Here is a 13,145-nt window from a genome sequence, read left to right as displayed (position 1 = left end):
GATTTAATTTGGTATTAGTGGAAACATATTCTGAGTGCATTTCTTTCATTGCAAGTGATTGTTCTGTTAAGATTCCTTTTAATTAGTCTGATTTAATCTGTTGTTGTGTAACTGGTCACCTGCATGTGCTACTTATCGTACAGTGGCTAAAGCTACAATTCCTATAAGACAGTTGCTGAAATGTAGCCAAAAAGTCATAGTCACACGGTGAAGCACAAGCTCATTGAAGTAACTATCTTTCCAAATAGAGAGTGACACAGATACATGAATTACATCAGAGTGTGCAGAGAGAGAGAGAGAGAGAGAGAGAGAGACGGAAAGAGCAGGGACCAAAGTGGGCCCTGGCTTGCTGAAACTGTCAATGTTGGGTAGAGATTGAGGAGATATTTATCAGGGCACAGTAAAACTTTCCCTGTTATTTTTAGTCAGTTTGCAAAAGCACAGGCATTGTGCCATCCAGGTATGAATGAAATAGGAGTTACCAATCGGAGAAAGGATTCATTTCTCTATATGGTAACCATTTGAAAGGGTTAAGGGTGAAAGAGCTCTTTTTAGGACATGAGACACTAGTGTGTTGAGCCACGAACAGTTTGTGTGTTAGATGTAGTGCAGGGTTCTGGATTCTGATGATCTAATAACTTTTTTAAAACTCATCACTTTAGAGCCCAATATACTCAACCGTTGACCCAAAGTTTTTGATGAGCACAGAGAGATCAAAGTTGGTGGTTAGAATCAGATCATTCTCTGTAACAACTTAATGAATGGGGTTTATATAACAGGTATTCACTGTTGACCTGACGGGAGATTTCAGTTTTATTTTTTTTGGCAGATGGGGTCTTGTGGACAATCTGTATTTGTGTCAGTGTCCAATGATAGTGTCTCTCTCTTGGGGACAATCTGTATTTGTGTCAGTGTCCAATGATAGTGTCTCTCTCTTGTGGACAATCTGTATTTGTGTCAGTGTCCAATGATAGTGTCTCTCTCGTGGACAATCTGTATTTGTGTCAGTGTCCAATGATAGTGTCTCTCTCTTGTGGACAATCTGTATTTGTGTCAGTGTCCAATGATAGTGTCTCTCTCTTGTGGACAATCTGTATTTGTGTCAGTGTCCAATGATAGTGTCTCTCTCTTGTGGACAATCTGTATTTGTGTCAGTGTCCAATGATAGTGTCTCTCTCCTGTGGACAATCTGTATTTGTGTCAGTGTCCAATGATAGTGTCTCTCTCTTGTGGACAATCTGTATTTGTGTCAGTGTCCAATGATAGTGTCTCTCTCTTGTGGACAATCTGTATTTGTGTCAGTGTCCAATGATAGTGTCTCTCTCTTGGGGACAATCTGTATTTGTGTCAGTGTCCAATGATAGTGTCTCTCTCTTGGGGACAATCTGTATTTGTGTCAGTGTCCAATGATAGTGTCTCTCTCTTGGGGACGTGCCGTTGTCTTTGAGTCTGAAGTACCATGTGACCGTGAACGCAATGTCTGAAGCCTCCCCTCATGACTCTCCTTTAGGAGACTTGCTTTCCTCTCTCCGTTAGAGTGAAGTGAAAGGCAGCTGACCTAAGCTAATTTTGTTATAAGCCATTAGGAAGTCAATGCCGGACATGACTGAAGTAGTTAAAAGCTAGTGGTGATCTCTGGAGCAGGAAGTTTCGGGGTTTGGCCTTAGCGTGGTGATTGATCACAAGGGCACAACTTGGGGTTGAGCATCGGGGGGGGGGGGGGGGGGGGTGTCTAAGCCCATTTAAGGGTGTCCAGGGGGTTGCATTGGTTGGTTTTGATTATTAGGTGGGTTACAACCCCTCCCATCCCCCACGTAACTCACGCCCATGATTGATCAGCATCTGTATGTCCACAGACATCACTGATAATGAGATCTAGCTGGTTCTAATTGGATAAACTGGACTCGTAGGAACAAATGCAGAAGATGGACGTAAATGTAAACAGAGCAGGGAGAGAAGCGTGTCTGTGGTATTTATGGAGTATTTGTAATAATGAAAATCACTTGTGTAATTTGTTGTTTCCTGAATTCAATTATTGCTGTAGGGATCTTGTTCTTGTAAAGTTTAACAAGCTGCAGACAAGCTTGCTGAAGTTTCATTTATTTATGTCCAGCGCATGTTATATTTCGGGGAGTATTTCTCCTCACGCTGACCTGATTTTTATTACTAAAATGTGAAGGTGAGGAGGTGGTAACAGCAAGGAATCAATGAGCCTTCTGAAGTGCTAATCTGTGATCTCTCACCAGCAGGAGGTCAAGGATGGACAGGTGCAGCAGGTGGGAATTAAGGACCAGGTTTCTCACCTTGTAGAGAGGGATTTCGCATACAATATAGTTACCTGGAATTTCAGCTACTTCGTCTAGCTGAATTCCAGATATGTATAAGTTCCAGCCATCTGATTTCTGGAATCACGCATGGGGAGCCTGGGAATTTTCCTGGGAGGATGATGACGTGGGGGGATACTTTGTCCGAGACGCCAATCTGTCATGGGGTGGACAGACATATTCATACATTAAGTGCAATTTAGACACCCAGACAGGGAGGGACTGACCGTCTGGTATCCTGAGTATTTTCCCAGTCAGCTGATGGGTATGAGGGTCAGCAAAATTTATTGTAGGGGACACCCCCCCCCCCCCCCCCCCCCCCCACATGTCTTTTTCGGAAAAAGTTATCTCGCTTTGGAGTACAGTTTTATTTGGCTATAGTTATTTTCAGGTAATTTCATCTCCTTTTTTGTTTCATAAACATCGCAATATTGCTCTCAGACATTTCACATATCGCGATGTGATATTGTGAGGCCATAGTTGGAGGTGATCATGGAACACAGAGATACCTATTGTGTCCATACATAAACATTTATTGTTTGTAGATGTGATTTGTAATGTGGGTAACCTGTTTGTGTAGATAAATAGTAATTATAAATTAATGATTAACTTTTGCCATTATTACTACTATTATATATACGTCTTGTGTACTTGTCACGAAAACTATATATATATATATATAATGGTTATTTATGATTAACAGACATGGCAGATAGTGGTAATGGGGAACGCAAACACAGTTCATGGCGGCTGCCTTGGTATTCATCAGCGCTCGAATCCTCACAGGATTACTGATATTACAGTCACATGACTCGGGCAGCAGCAGTTCCAGCAGAAAATGGCTCCGTAACCATGGTGATGTGGCACTTTTTTTAGAAATGGCAACTGAAAGGCCGACCTTCAGTTTAGTAAGGGGTGAGGGGAACTTGTTAAGAGAATGCTAATTAAATACTTGACTGGGTGCCATCTAAAGCTAAAACATTGAACTTTTATAATTATATAAAAGAATAGAGACATTCATAAAAAAAGATTAATGTATTGCAGGTAGAATAGATTACAATTTTCGGATAAATGTATATATTCATATGACATATAACACCAACCATGTTGGTAGTACAATTAGCATATTTTTGTCCTATTATTTCATTCTCAAAATATAAATACAGTCAGCCTTCTGTATGCGGGGGTTCTGCCCTCCGTATCCATGGGTTCCATATTTGTGGATTCAACCATGGATGGAAAATATTTTTTTAAATAATAATAAACCCAGAAAGTTCTTTTATCTCTTGTCATTATTCCCTAAATAATGCAGTATAACAACTATTTACATGGCATTTACGTTGTATTTGGTATTATAAGTAATCTGGAGATTATTTAAAGTATATGGGAGGATGTGTGTAGGTTCCATGCAAATACGATGCTATATTATATAAGGAAATTCAGCATCTGTGGATTTTGGTATCAGTGGGGGGGGGGGTCCTGGAACCGATCCCACGCAGATATGGAGGGATGACTGCATTGATATCAAGTGCAGAATATAGCTCCAGACTTAGCGTAATGCAGCATGTCAGAGAATACTTTATTAAGTTCAATGTTCAGCGCTGGGTATAGAGCACTTTAGTTATGTGAACATGAATATGGCAGCAGTAGCCAAAGCTGGGCTCCAAGGTCAGTCTACTTGAACTGACTGATCGGAGGTGGGATCCGGATGTCCTGTCCCCTCTCCAGCTTCTTCTCACAGTCGATCAAGTAGTTCACCCCATCTATCACTATCTGGACCAGCTCGACCTAGACGTAGGAACAGAGAGCGAGGTCACATCTCTGAGTGATCTTCACCGACATGATTTCTCTGCACTCATAAATATCACGCTGCAAAGATGGGATTCCCGCCGTCCATCTCACCTCCGACTTTCCCAGTCGGTCCAGGTTGGAGATGTCAAAGGTGCCCCCCACCGCCGCAGTGTCCACGCCCCCCGTGCCTCGTTTCTGAAGACGCAGATTTTCCAGGATCTTGGGGAAACGGGGGTCCTGCCACATCAGGAACATAATTAGCAATAAGTCATTTTTCTGCCATGTCCATAGTTTTATCCGAATCAAATTCACCTGTTTTAGAGCATTTTACAGAAGCAGTTATTTTCCATGAGGTGTCCTTCACTACAACTCTACCTGACGCTACTCGTACAATCCACTAGGGGGCAGGGGGGAGTGGCTTGCAGCATGCAGGTACCTTGTGGAGTCGAGGCAGCTTGACGTGGACGCCGGCCCTTAGGCCAGTGCCCAGGTTGGAGGGACAGGTGAGGACGTAGCCCAGTCTCTCATTCCACATGAACTCCCAGCCTTTCTCTGTGATCAGCCTCTCCACCTGATAAGACCAGCACAGGTCAGAGATCACAGCAGTGCATGCTGGGAACTTAAAACACATCCACACCCAAAAGAACCGATTCTATGTGCAACAAATTCATGTGGCTCAGATCACTGTACGCTCACAGTTTGGTACTCCCATGTGTGCATTGGTGCAGTACAGCCTACGGAGGTGTTTCTTTACCTCTTTGAGTCCTTTACAGAACCTCTCAAACACCCGCTTCATGTTGCCCCCCTTCTCCATGGAGATAACACGCGTGTGGTCCTCTTCGTTGATCCATATAAGGAAGGTCTTCTGATCGTTGTGCCTGTTTCAGCCCATAAGAAAGGCTCCGGTAATCTGAAGGGCAGACACGCTATTTCTTCCATCTCTTAGTCGCCCTCTGTGCAGTGGCAATAATTTTGGTTCTACGAGGTCTGAAGAACTTTAAAACGCATGCAGTTTGCCTAAAAATACAGAAGGTGAGGAGGACTTGTTCCAGTGGTGAAAGGAGAGACAAAAAAAGGATGAATAATTGAGTGGGACCCTGACTTGCTGGAAAGCGAGTTGATACCGATGCGGTAAGGCCGAATGTTATTTATGGACATCAAAAGGAACAGGGGATTGATAGAGAACTGCTATAACAAGCTTGTATTAAAGGAATTTTGCCTTCTATATACAATAATCATCCCTAATAATAACTTTGGTCCTACAACACCATCTGCTTTATCCATCAATTTTTTGAACTTGCTTGTTGAATTTGGATGGGGTGTCACATCTATGGGCAATTTGATAAATCCAGCTCATCCATCCATCCATCCAAACATACATACATACATTTTTTTGCACCTGCTAATCCTATACAGGCTTATGGGGGGGTCTGGAGCCTGTCCCGGAGGCTACAGGTGCAAGGCAAGGAACAACCTAGGATGGGACACCAACCCATCGCTGGGCATGTACACATACATATACTTGCAATTTGGTAACTTCAATTAACCTCTTGGAGTAATTGGGGATAAGGGCTTTGCTCAAGGGATCAACGGTGACATCACAGACACAGTATCCCAGCCCACTACGCCACACACTGTCCCCACATATACTGGTATACAGACGCTCCTCTACTTATGAATGAGTTACGTTCAAAACGGTAGTTCGTAACTCGAAATGTTCGTAAGTCGTTATTCAACATCATTTTAAGGGTCTACGCAAGTACAAAGAACTAGGATGCTGGGAGTTCGCACGCTATGCTGCTGCGCGGCCAGAGTAGCGGCCAGAAGTCGTACTGGGCGGAATGATGTTGCGGACAGGAAGCGGGAGCCCAATGAAGACAATTTGGACTCACAGTCCTCTTCGTTCGTATGTCTGAAAGTTCGTAAGTTGAAAGTTCGTAAGTAGAGGAGCGTCTGTATATGAATATACATCGACAGCGATATCCAGCTTACACCAGCTATTTGATAACCAGGGGACCAATGGAAAACGCACGGCCTAGTTCTGATGGCAGGCTGTTTCTTTCTGTTCTTCTTTCGTTGCAACAACTTAGATCCTGTCATGAATTTTTTAGAAGGAAGCACTGCATCATGGGATACAGGTGGTCAGGGAGGACAGCAGTGGGTGGTGCTACACTGACTATCTGCTAATGGAATGAGCTGAGCCTGAGCTACCATGGGAAAATCCGCCGTTCTCCATTATGCACTTGTAGGATCCTCTTAACACTTGAAACTAGGATCCTGACTTGTAGTTCCTTGGCTTGTTGTTGCACAGCCAGTCTAGTCACTAAAAAAGGTTTTGTCCGTCCCAGATAGGCCCTATTTTACTGCATTTCTGTTTCTAATGGCAGTGCATAGTATTCTTTTTTACCAAATCCACCTGCACTGAAGGGAAAAAAAATGTACCGCAAAAAAATCTGCATGGTATTCAAGCTATTGTTTGCAGTTTTCGGAAAAGGGAACCACACTTACCAGATTCCTCTGGCGTCCGGCCAGTCTCTCGCCATGCCAGCACAGGTCAGGAGGGGAGACACAGGCTTGTCAAACAGAAAGTGGTCCTGCATGAATAAGACAAAAGAGCCCAAAGAAGAAGAAAAACACCCATTAACAATATCCGATGTTTCTAAATATCCCTGGCTCAAAAATATCTATTTTTATGCTTAAATTTATTGTTATTATCTTTTTATTAATTTTCCCAGGTTCTTCGTGAAATAACCACATCAGTTTCTGAGTGATACGGTGCATGTGGGAGCCGTGGAAGACACGCATGGGACATGTGAGGGACACTGGTGGGACACCTATGGGAGAGTCCAGTGGCGGGACATTCTCACATCGATGAGCTGCTGTTGCTCCTGCTCCGTCATCTGCACCAGGCTGTAGTATCGACCCTTCAGCTCCCCCTGGAGGCCGTTGAGGGCGTCCACCACGACCCGCTCCACCTCCCGGCGCTCTGCCCTCGTGCAGGCCGGCGGCAGGCTCAGTCCACGGATACTGCGGCCCGTGCGGACCCGAGAGGACAGCACGTAGCGCTCGTCAAACATCCCCGATCGGACCTGAGACAGAATCCACCATCAGAATCCTCAACAGCGTTTCTGGGTTTGCTTTTGCGTTGTAATTCAAAGAGGCACATAAAGTGATGAATGACTGAAAGATGTACAATTAGAAGATTAACCAGGCATTAGTACACTGTCACGCATTAACAAAAATCCTGGTTATGATATTTATGGTTTAGGTGTTTTTCTGTTTGATGCTGTTCCCTCTGACCCTACCTACAGTACCTTGCTGGCATCGAGGTCGGTGGGATGCGTCATCATCGTGGGGTCGTAGCCATTATGTCTCTCTTTGATGACGGGATTAAAAAGGTCAGCAAACACCTGGAAATGATGCAGTGGTGGTGAAACCACGTTCATGTTTGGAAATAAGCAGGTAGGGGATGAGCAGGCGGGGGTGGCAGACCCCAAACCCAAGGCTTCCCCCAGCATTGGCGTCTCCACTGGGAGCTTCTGGGACACGTGCCTGTTACACCAAGAGGTCAAATGTTTCCACCCTTAGCTGCAATTTAATTTAGATCACCCCCCCCCCCAACCACCCCCGACTGCAGCACAATTTATGAGCATTAGAGAGCTTCACCCTGATGAAAAAATTCACATAAAACTGCCAGCAAATAGAGAAGCAGGTTCACTGTTCCACATCCTTGGGGGGTTCAGAACATAGATCACCCCCTCCCTCCCTGCTCTGTCGCTTGTGGGGACTGAAAGCATGGCGTTCTGGAAGCTTACAGCACGTTTTCATCGAATCGTTGCGTTTAACGCACGTCTTCTGTAATACAGCTCCGTTTTGGTCATTCTTATGTAAACATAATTTTACATTTATTACATCGTTCTTCATCTCTTTCAGGGTGTGTGGCCTGGTACTCTGTGCCATTCTGGGATATGCATCAGGATTACTGCCAAACTGTACTGGATAAATGGTATAGATAGAGGGATGAATAAACGAATGCTATTCTGCCCAGATGAAAATACGTATCTTTCTGTATTATGTTCATTTTTGACTTCGGAACACTGGCCAACACAAACACACCCAACCGATCCTCGATACTAAAGGTCTGTTACCTCATATGTCTCCTCATCTCCAGCCACCATCCCCACGGTCTTGATGAAGGGATGTCCTGGGTTGTCTACGCCCGTTTGGATGGCTTGGTCTATGGTGTAGCCATTGGGGGTAGTTTTGTCACACAGCTTGGCGTAGATAGCGGGAGTCAGGGTGGAGGCCATACAGTTGTTATGTTTCCGCAAATCGGGGTACTCCGCGCTGCCGGGCAACAGTTATACAATTAAGTAGACAAATATTTTTTTTAACGAACACGTTATTCACATATATTACCATTTAGAATTTTAGAGATCAAGTAATTCAAAAGCAAGTGACATTCCTGGCATGCAAGTGCATTGGCAGGTTACGTTAGCTTAGTATCGCTGATAAATTGCCCCAAAAAATGTATAATCGTGGTTGTGAAAATCTATTGTTTGTCTACTTTGTATTTATTTTATGGACGATTGTATAAACGCAGGGCAATTACGTGCACGTTTTGCGTTTGTAATGCCATATAGCCTATATTCACAGTAAAATTTTCCATAAAAACGTAACCTCAAAAAAGCTTAAATGAATGCTGCAATTCGCTGTTGTGTTAAAATAAATAGATACTAAAATATCGTTAAAATATGGGCGAACTCATTAACCCCAATAATTTATTTTATTTGAAAGAATTTCCAGAATATTCCCACCAAAAAAACATGCCAACCTCCCAAGAACCCAGCATGCAGACAGATCAAAAAATTATTTCACGCCACAAAATCAAAGATGAATTCCATTCATTAAATTCCTTCAATGCATTATTAAATGCCAAGCACGCTATCCACCACTGCTAGAGGATAGACTGATCACAGGAGTGACTGGGGTGGGATTACGGTGCGGAACATTTTAACATTTCCATCAGTGCTTCAGAAAATATACTTAACCTATACGAGATCAGAATAGAATAGAAATGCTGAATACACGGCAAGGAGCGTAAAGTGGGTTACCTGGCAGGGTAAATTCTCCGAACCTGCGATCCAGCGCTGACATGTTGCCTGTTCAGCAAGTACCCGGTCGCCAATGATCCCGCACCCACTAGTGACAATATGCCCACGGTTCTCTTAGAGGTGAAAACCTTGGTGAATGTGCTTGCCATGTTGTGTCCGCAAATGCAGGCAGTCAGGAATAAGCAAGGCTTGGCTAGAGTCGGCGCTGGAATAGAGCGTTTAGAGAGCAGTGGATCAGTATGGCAGTCGAGGCTACAGTATCCTACGTGTTATGAATACAGCCGAGAAATGACTGCATTAGGCGAGCAGTCAAAGACTGCAGCCGCAGCACTTTACCATCCCCCAACAGCACCGAGCGCCCCTTTACCTGCTCCGTTACATCTACCCAGGACAAGCTCCACAAAACGTCAAGGAAAGGAAAAAATAACACTTTGTACCCGCTTCCTTCTCAAATATAAGACAGGCTCCAGTTTTGATCAATACCGGACCGTGCGTATGGAGCCTCAAATTTAATTTAAAAAATATATCAAACTAAAGCCACTTAAAAAAAAAAAAATTGGTTCTCGTCCCAGCCCGACCCGCCGAAATGCCTCCGACCCGATTTTTTTTTTTTTTTTATTTCGTAAAAATCGCATGGAAAATGCCCAAGAATTACGCACTTGATCCACATTGTGTAATCCTAGTATTGGAATGGTTTCAGTAACATAAATTTGTCTCTACCTGAGATGGGTGGTGCAAAGATTTAAATATGGGGAAGTGTTGTGGTACATGTTCTTAAGTACTTGTTTGTAGAGTTGCATTTCCTTGTTCAACCATTCAGGTTCCTGTATTTTGTAAATTTCTCGTGTTTTAACATGTTTTAATACACTTTCTTTCTAGATATATATTTTAAAATCTTGGTTGTTCATTTAGAATGGGAATGACAAACAGAATATTGGTTTCAAATAGTATCATTTTTATATTCACGAATGAAACATCAGCATAAAGTATCCAAATCCATAGTTGGGAAGGCATTTATGAGATACACATGGATCAAGGAATTTACATTCTTGTATTTTCTTACATTTAATATATTTGAAACGCAACAAACGAAGAACTGAGGAGGCGTACTAAGTAGGTCTGCTCTCTTCGGTATGTATTTTCAAATATGTATTTTCTTACATATTTGAAAGTCCAAACAGTCAATCAAAATTTGTAAATAAATAAATAAAAAAAAATCCCGCCCGCCCGACCCACCCCCTCCAAAAAAAAAGGACGAGAACCAATTTTTTTTTAAGTGGCCTAATGACGACAATGTCTAAAGGATTTAAATAATGCTCTAACTCACAGCGTGCCCATTTGGGATGCAATGTAATGTAACCATAGCTAGCTATAACCGTAACGATTAATTAGGCAGTTTTAGGGATATTTTTTAGGGATATTTTTTTACAGATTAGTCATAACTTAATCCTGTCTATATATGCTATATAAGAAACTGATCACTGGTTATTGGATCGGCGATTGCACTACACTAATACCGTATATAGTCTGCAGTACCAGACGATTTCGACGAAATGAGTGCACTTAACGGTAGTATGCTACTGAACAGAGACAACACTTCAAATAAATTCTAAATTCAACAATCCCGATTATAATTAATATAAAAAGAAGACGCAGCTAGGCGTAATTGCATTTACAGTGGATTAGTCTATTCAGTTTTCCATCCTCTGAGTTCCGCCCAGTGGCAAACCGAGTTTGCTTGACTTCGAATTGGTAATTGATATTAATGTAGCGCGATTCAGTATATTAACTCTCTAAGGCCATGTTAACCGTTTTAGCGTCGCACACAGCGTCATCACACGACCATCTAATGGATGCTTTACAGCGTTCGTAGTAAATGTCAATGGTATAACGCCAGCATTATAGTAAGGCTGGCTTGGTTCGCTTGAGGACATGAATGTACATTCTCTGACTTGTACATTTCCTAATTTTTTGACCAATCCAAACTGTACCTCTTGATATCTGCCAGACTCGTAAAAGAACGCCTGGCCATGCATAGAATAAAATATAAGAATTTAAAAACTATTCTATGTGACATTCAGGAAAACGCAGAAACTGCGTTACACAGAACACAATACAGTATTCTGCGGAACTTCTAGCCCAGTCTGTGGTTGATACTCAAAGATTAACAGAGTGCTTTTGTGGGGTAAAAGCAGAATATTCATTACTGCATTTTCTTTTTTGTGAATTCCATGGGAAACCAAACGGTTTAAGCAAGAGTGTATAGACATCATATACGTAAAAAGGAACATCTCAATCTGATTGACATGAAAATTATTAAATTAAAACATTTATGTTTTTTTTTTTAGTTTAATCATATTCCATTATCATATGAATTTACTAAGATCAGGCATTATCCTGTATCATGTTTTATATGAGAATTTTACAAAATGTGCATCCGGGTGAAAATGTTCCACTCTCCGCCTCGTTCCTCAAATCATCTTTCTTGCAAACCTAGAACCGCTTCAGTAACATAAACACTTTTAAAACGCTCCATTAGATTTCCTTTCCCAAAGTGAAGTGCTGCCCGTTCTTACCTTGTACCAGGGAGTGAGTGACATTGACCTTCAGTTCACCTTACAATTTCAGGAAACACATGAAAGGGTGTGTCTTACTGTGTGTCGTCTCATCACTGGCTACCTGAATATGGGATCGGTTACTTGACCTGACATTTCTCTGTTCCTGAAAAATGTAAAAGGATTTCCACGGCCCAGCACGCTGACGGCTCTAAAGCCATGTAGCTAGTTAACTCTTTTTACTGCAATCAGGGCAATCATGACCCAAATGCAGGTAAAAGTGGACCCGGTGCACAATTTGTACAGTAAATCGTTATGATTCAGCCAGGAACATCCACAAGGACTCCGCCTACACGCACGTAGATCCTCGACCTTTGTAACACGTTTGAAAAGAGGGCCAGGTTTCCAGGTGCTTGAAGATAAGATGTGCTACTCATTTAACAGGAAATACTGTACAGCAAAATGATATCCTGATGACCAACCCTTCTTTCTTCATGTATTGTATAGCCGGGGCCAAACGTTTTGAGAATGACACAAATATTCATTTTCACAAAGTCTGCCGCCTCAGTTTTTATGATGGGAATTTGCATAAACTCCCGAATGTTATGAAGAGTGATCAGATGAATTGCAATTAATTGCAAAGTTTCTCTTTGCCATGAAAATGATCTTAAACCTGAAAAAGTCAAATAACTGCCCTGCCGCAAAAGGACCTGCTGACATCATTTCAGTGATTCTCTCGGTAACACAGGTGAGAGTGTTGACGAGGACAAGGCTGGAGATCACTCTGTCATGCTGACTGAGTTAGAATAGTAGACTGGATGCTTTAAAAGGAGAGTGGTGCTTAAAATCATTGTTCTTCCTCTGTTAACCATGGTTACCTGCAAGGAAACACGTGCAATCATCACTGCTTCGCACAAAAAGGGCTTCGCAGGCAAGGATATCGCTGCTAGTAAGATTGCACTTAAATCAAACATTTATCTGATCATCAAGAACTTCAAGTAGAGCGGTTTAATTGTTGTGAAGATGGATTCAGGGCACCCAAGATAGTCCAGCAAGCGCCAGGATCGTCTCCTAAAGATTCACCTGCGGGATCGGGGCACCACCAGTGCAGAGCTTGCTCAAGAATGGCAGCAGGCAGGTGTGAGTGCGTCTGCTCGCACAGTGAGGCGAAGACTTTTGGAGGATGAACTGGTGTCAAGAAGGGCAGCAAAGAAGCCACTTGTCTCCATGGACAGCGGTGGCTTAATGGTTAGGGAAGCGCACTTGTAATTGAAAAATTTCAGGTTCAAATCCCTGACTAGCAAGGCACCACTGAGGTAACCTGAGCAAGGTGCTGCCCCCAAGCACTGCCCCCCGGGCGC

The 13,145-nt window shown here is 42.8% G+C and overlaps 1 protein-coding gene across 3 annotated transcripts; it reads right to left on the bottom strand.

The window, feature by feature from the left end:
- Window positions 1-3,884: 3,884 nt before the first annotated feature.
- ckmt1 (creatine kinase, mitochondrial 1) lies at window positions 3,885-11,930 on the bottom strand. 3 transcript variants are annotated; one of them, XM_048969513.1, is made up of 10 exons: window positions 11,806-11,930; window positions 9,230-9,434; window positions 8,264-8,462; window positions 7,430-7,525; window positions 6,983-7,204; window positions 6,624-6,709; window positions 4,870-4,993; window positions 4,552-4,686; window positions 4,227-4,352; window positions 3,885-4,112 (listed from the first exon to the last, which is right to left on the bottom strand). In XM_048969513.1, the coding sequence occupies exons 2-10, from the start codon at window positions 9,376-9,378 to the stop codon at window positions 3,999-4,001; spliced, it is 1,251 nt and encodes a 416-aa protein (XP_048825470.1). In that variant the 5' UTR covers window positions 9,379-9,434; window positions 11,806-11,930; the 3' UTR covers window positions 3,885-3,998. The 3 variants fall into 3 exon arrangements, with proteins under 3 accessions (XP_048825470.1, XP_048825469.1, XP_048825468.1); XM_048969512.1 differs by lacking the exon at window positions 11,806-11,930 and adding an exon at window positions 10,293-10,384; XM_048969511.1 differs by lacking the exon at window positions 11,806-11,930 and adding an exon at window positions 9,597-9,760.
- Between the last annotated feature and the right edge of the window lie 1,215 nt (window positions 11,931-13,145).

Source organism: Brienomyrus brachyistius, chromosome 11, assembly GCF_023856365.1.
Source record: "Brienomyrus brachyistius isolate T26 chromosome 11, BBRACH_0.4, whole genome shotgun sequence".
NCBI lineage: Eukaryota > Metazoa > Chordata > Actinopteri > Osteoglossiformes > Mormyridae > Brienomyrus > Brienomyrus brachyistius.
Note: the sequence above shows the minus strand (reverse complement) of the source record. Positions and strands in the feature narration are given on the sequence as shown.

Excerpts from the sequence above, each read along its gene's own strand:
- ckmt1 (XM_048969513.1), bottom strand. The coding sequence starts at position 9,378 with ATGGCAAGCACATTCACCAAGGTTTTCACCTCTAAGAGAACCGTGGGC. Across the intron at positions 8,463-9,229 it reads CGGAGAATTTACCCTGCCAG|CGCGGAGTACCCCGATTTGC; the intron begins GTAACCCACTTT and ends GTTGCCCGGCAG. Across the intron at positions 4,994-6,623 it reads CCGGACGCCAGAGGAATCTG|GCACAACGATCAGAAGACCT; the intron begins GTAAGTGTGGTT and ends GGGCTGAAACAG.